The sequence below is a fragment of the Myotis davidii genome, unplaced genomic scaffold, assembly GCF_000327345.1.
Source record: "Myotis davidii unplaced genomic scaffold, ASM32734v1 scaffold1277, whole genome shotgun sequence".
NCBI lineage: Eukaryota > Metazoa > Chordata > Mammalia > Chiroptera > Vespertilionidae > Myotis > Myotis davidii.
The window spans coordinates 3,018,132-3,019,283 of record NW_006290682.1 but is presented as its reverse complement, the minus strand read 5'-3'; the positions used below and the strand labels follow the sequence as shown (position 1 = coordinate 3,019,283).

At 51.7% G+C, this 1,152-nt stretch overlaps 1 protein-coding gene across 1 annotated transcript in view; it reads right to left on the bottom strand.

Moving 5' to 3' along the window:
- Nucleotides 1-820, bottom strand: part of GPR143 (G protein-coupled receptor 143) — a 9,933-nt gene extending 9,113 nt beyond the window's left edge. The window contains exon 1 of the mRNA XM_006763818.2: nt 716-820. Coding sequence (XP_006763881.1) covers nt 716-820 — 105 coding nt within the window. The remainder of the gene's footprint in view (nt 1-715) is intronic.
- Nucleotides 821-1,152: the final 332 nt, after the last annotated feature.

Sequence of the window (1,152 nt, the reverse complement as noted above, 5' to 3'; positions counted from 1 at the left end):
GAGGGGGGTGGGCTGACAATTCTTGACAAATGGAGGGTCTAGGCAGCCCCCGTGGGCCGAGAGCGCTCACTGGACGTTATCTTGGTGGACCATGTGTATTTAAATATATATATATATTTCATTAGGCAAAATGGGTCTTTATTCCCAGTTGGGGTGCATGCATGCGGGAGGCAGCCAATCAATTTTTCTCTCTCACATCAGTGTTTCTCTCGCTCTCTCTTTCTCTCTTTCTCTCTTTCTCTCTCTCTCCCTTTCAGCCAGCTGGTTCTGACTGCGGCTCTGCCTAAGGCAGTGGTTCTCAACCTTCTGGCCCTTTAAATACAGTTCCTCATGTTGTGACCCAACCATGAAATGATTTTCGTTGCTACTTCATAACTGTCATGTTGCTACTGTGATGAATCATCATGTAAATATCTGATCTGCAGGATGGTCTTAGGCGACCCCTTTGAAAGGGTCATTCAACCGCCAAAGGGGTCGCGACCCACAGGTTGAGAACCGCTGGCCTAAGGTAAGGCTTGCAGGACTGTATGCGCATGCGCTGAGGGGGAGGGAGGGAGAAGCCACATTAAAATCACAGAGGCCCGCACCCCAGGGCCCCTGGTCATCAGTTCTGGGGAGGGAGTTAGGTCTGAGGGTTGGGGGGAGGCTCTTTGAGGACCAGGGCACATCAGGAGCTCAGCCAGAGAGGAGGGGCGAACAGAGGGGGCACACTCACCGCACTCCCCACGCAGAAGGCGGCAGGCCAGATGTCCGTCCCGTTCCCCACATTCATGGTCTGAACAAAATCAGGGAATCCCAGCCACACCGCCGCCCGGACCATGACACCTGGGCGGGAATTGGAGGCGAGAATGAGCCCATCTTTTACCTGATCCTGATGTGGATCGAAAGCTGAGTTGTTGCTCTGTGATGGATGGATGGATGGGTGGATGGGCAGATTGATTCGCAGATGGGACAGAAAGGGAGAGAGAAAGAAGGGAGGAGAAAGAGAGGGAAGTTACGCCCATGTTGATGTGCACACAGAGTAACTGCGATGGTGGCAAAGCCATCCCGGCATGGACTGTCTAACAAACCACCATCAGCCATAAGCGTGTTCCTGTATTTTGTGTTTACTTGGCATTCAAATGTGATTATGGAAATAGTAAATCAGTTACT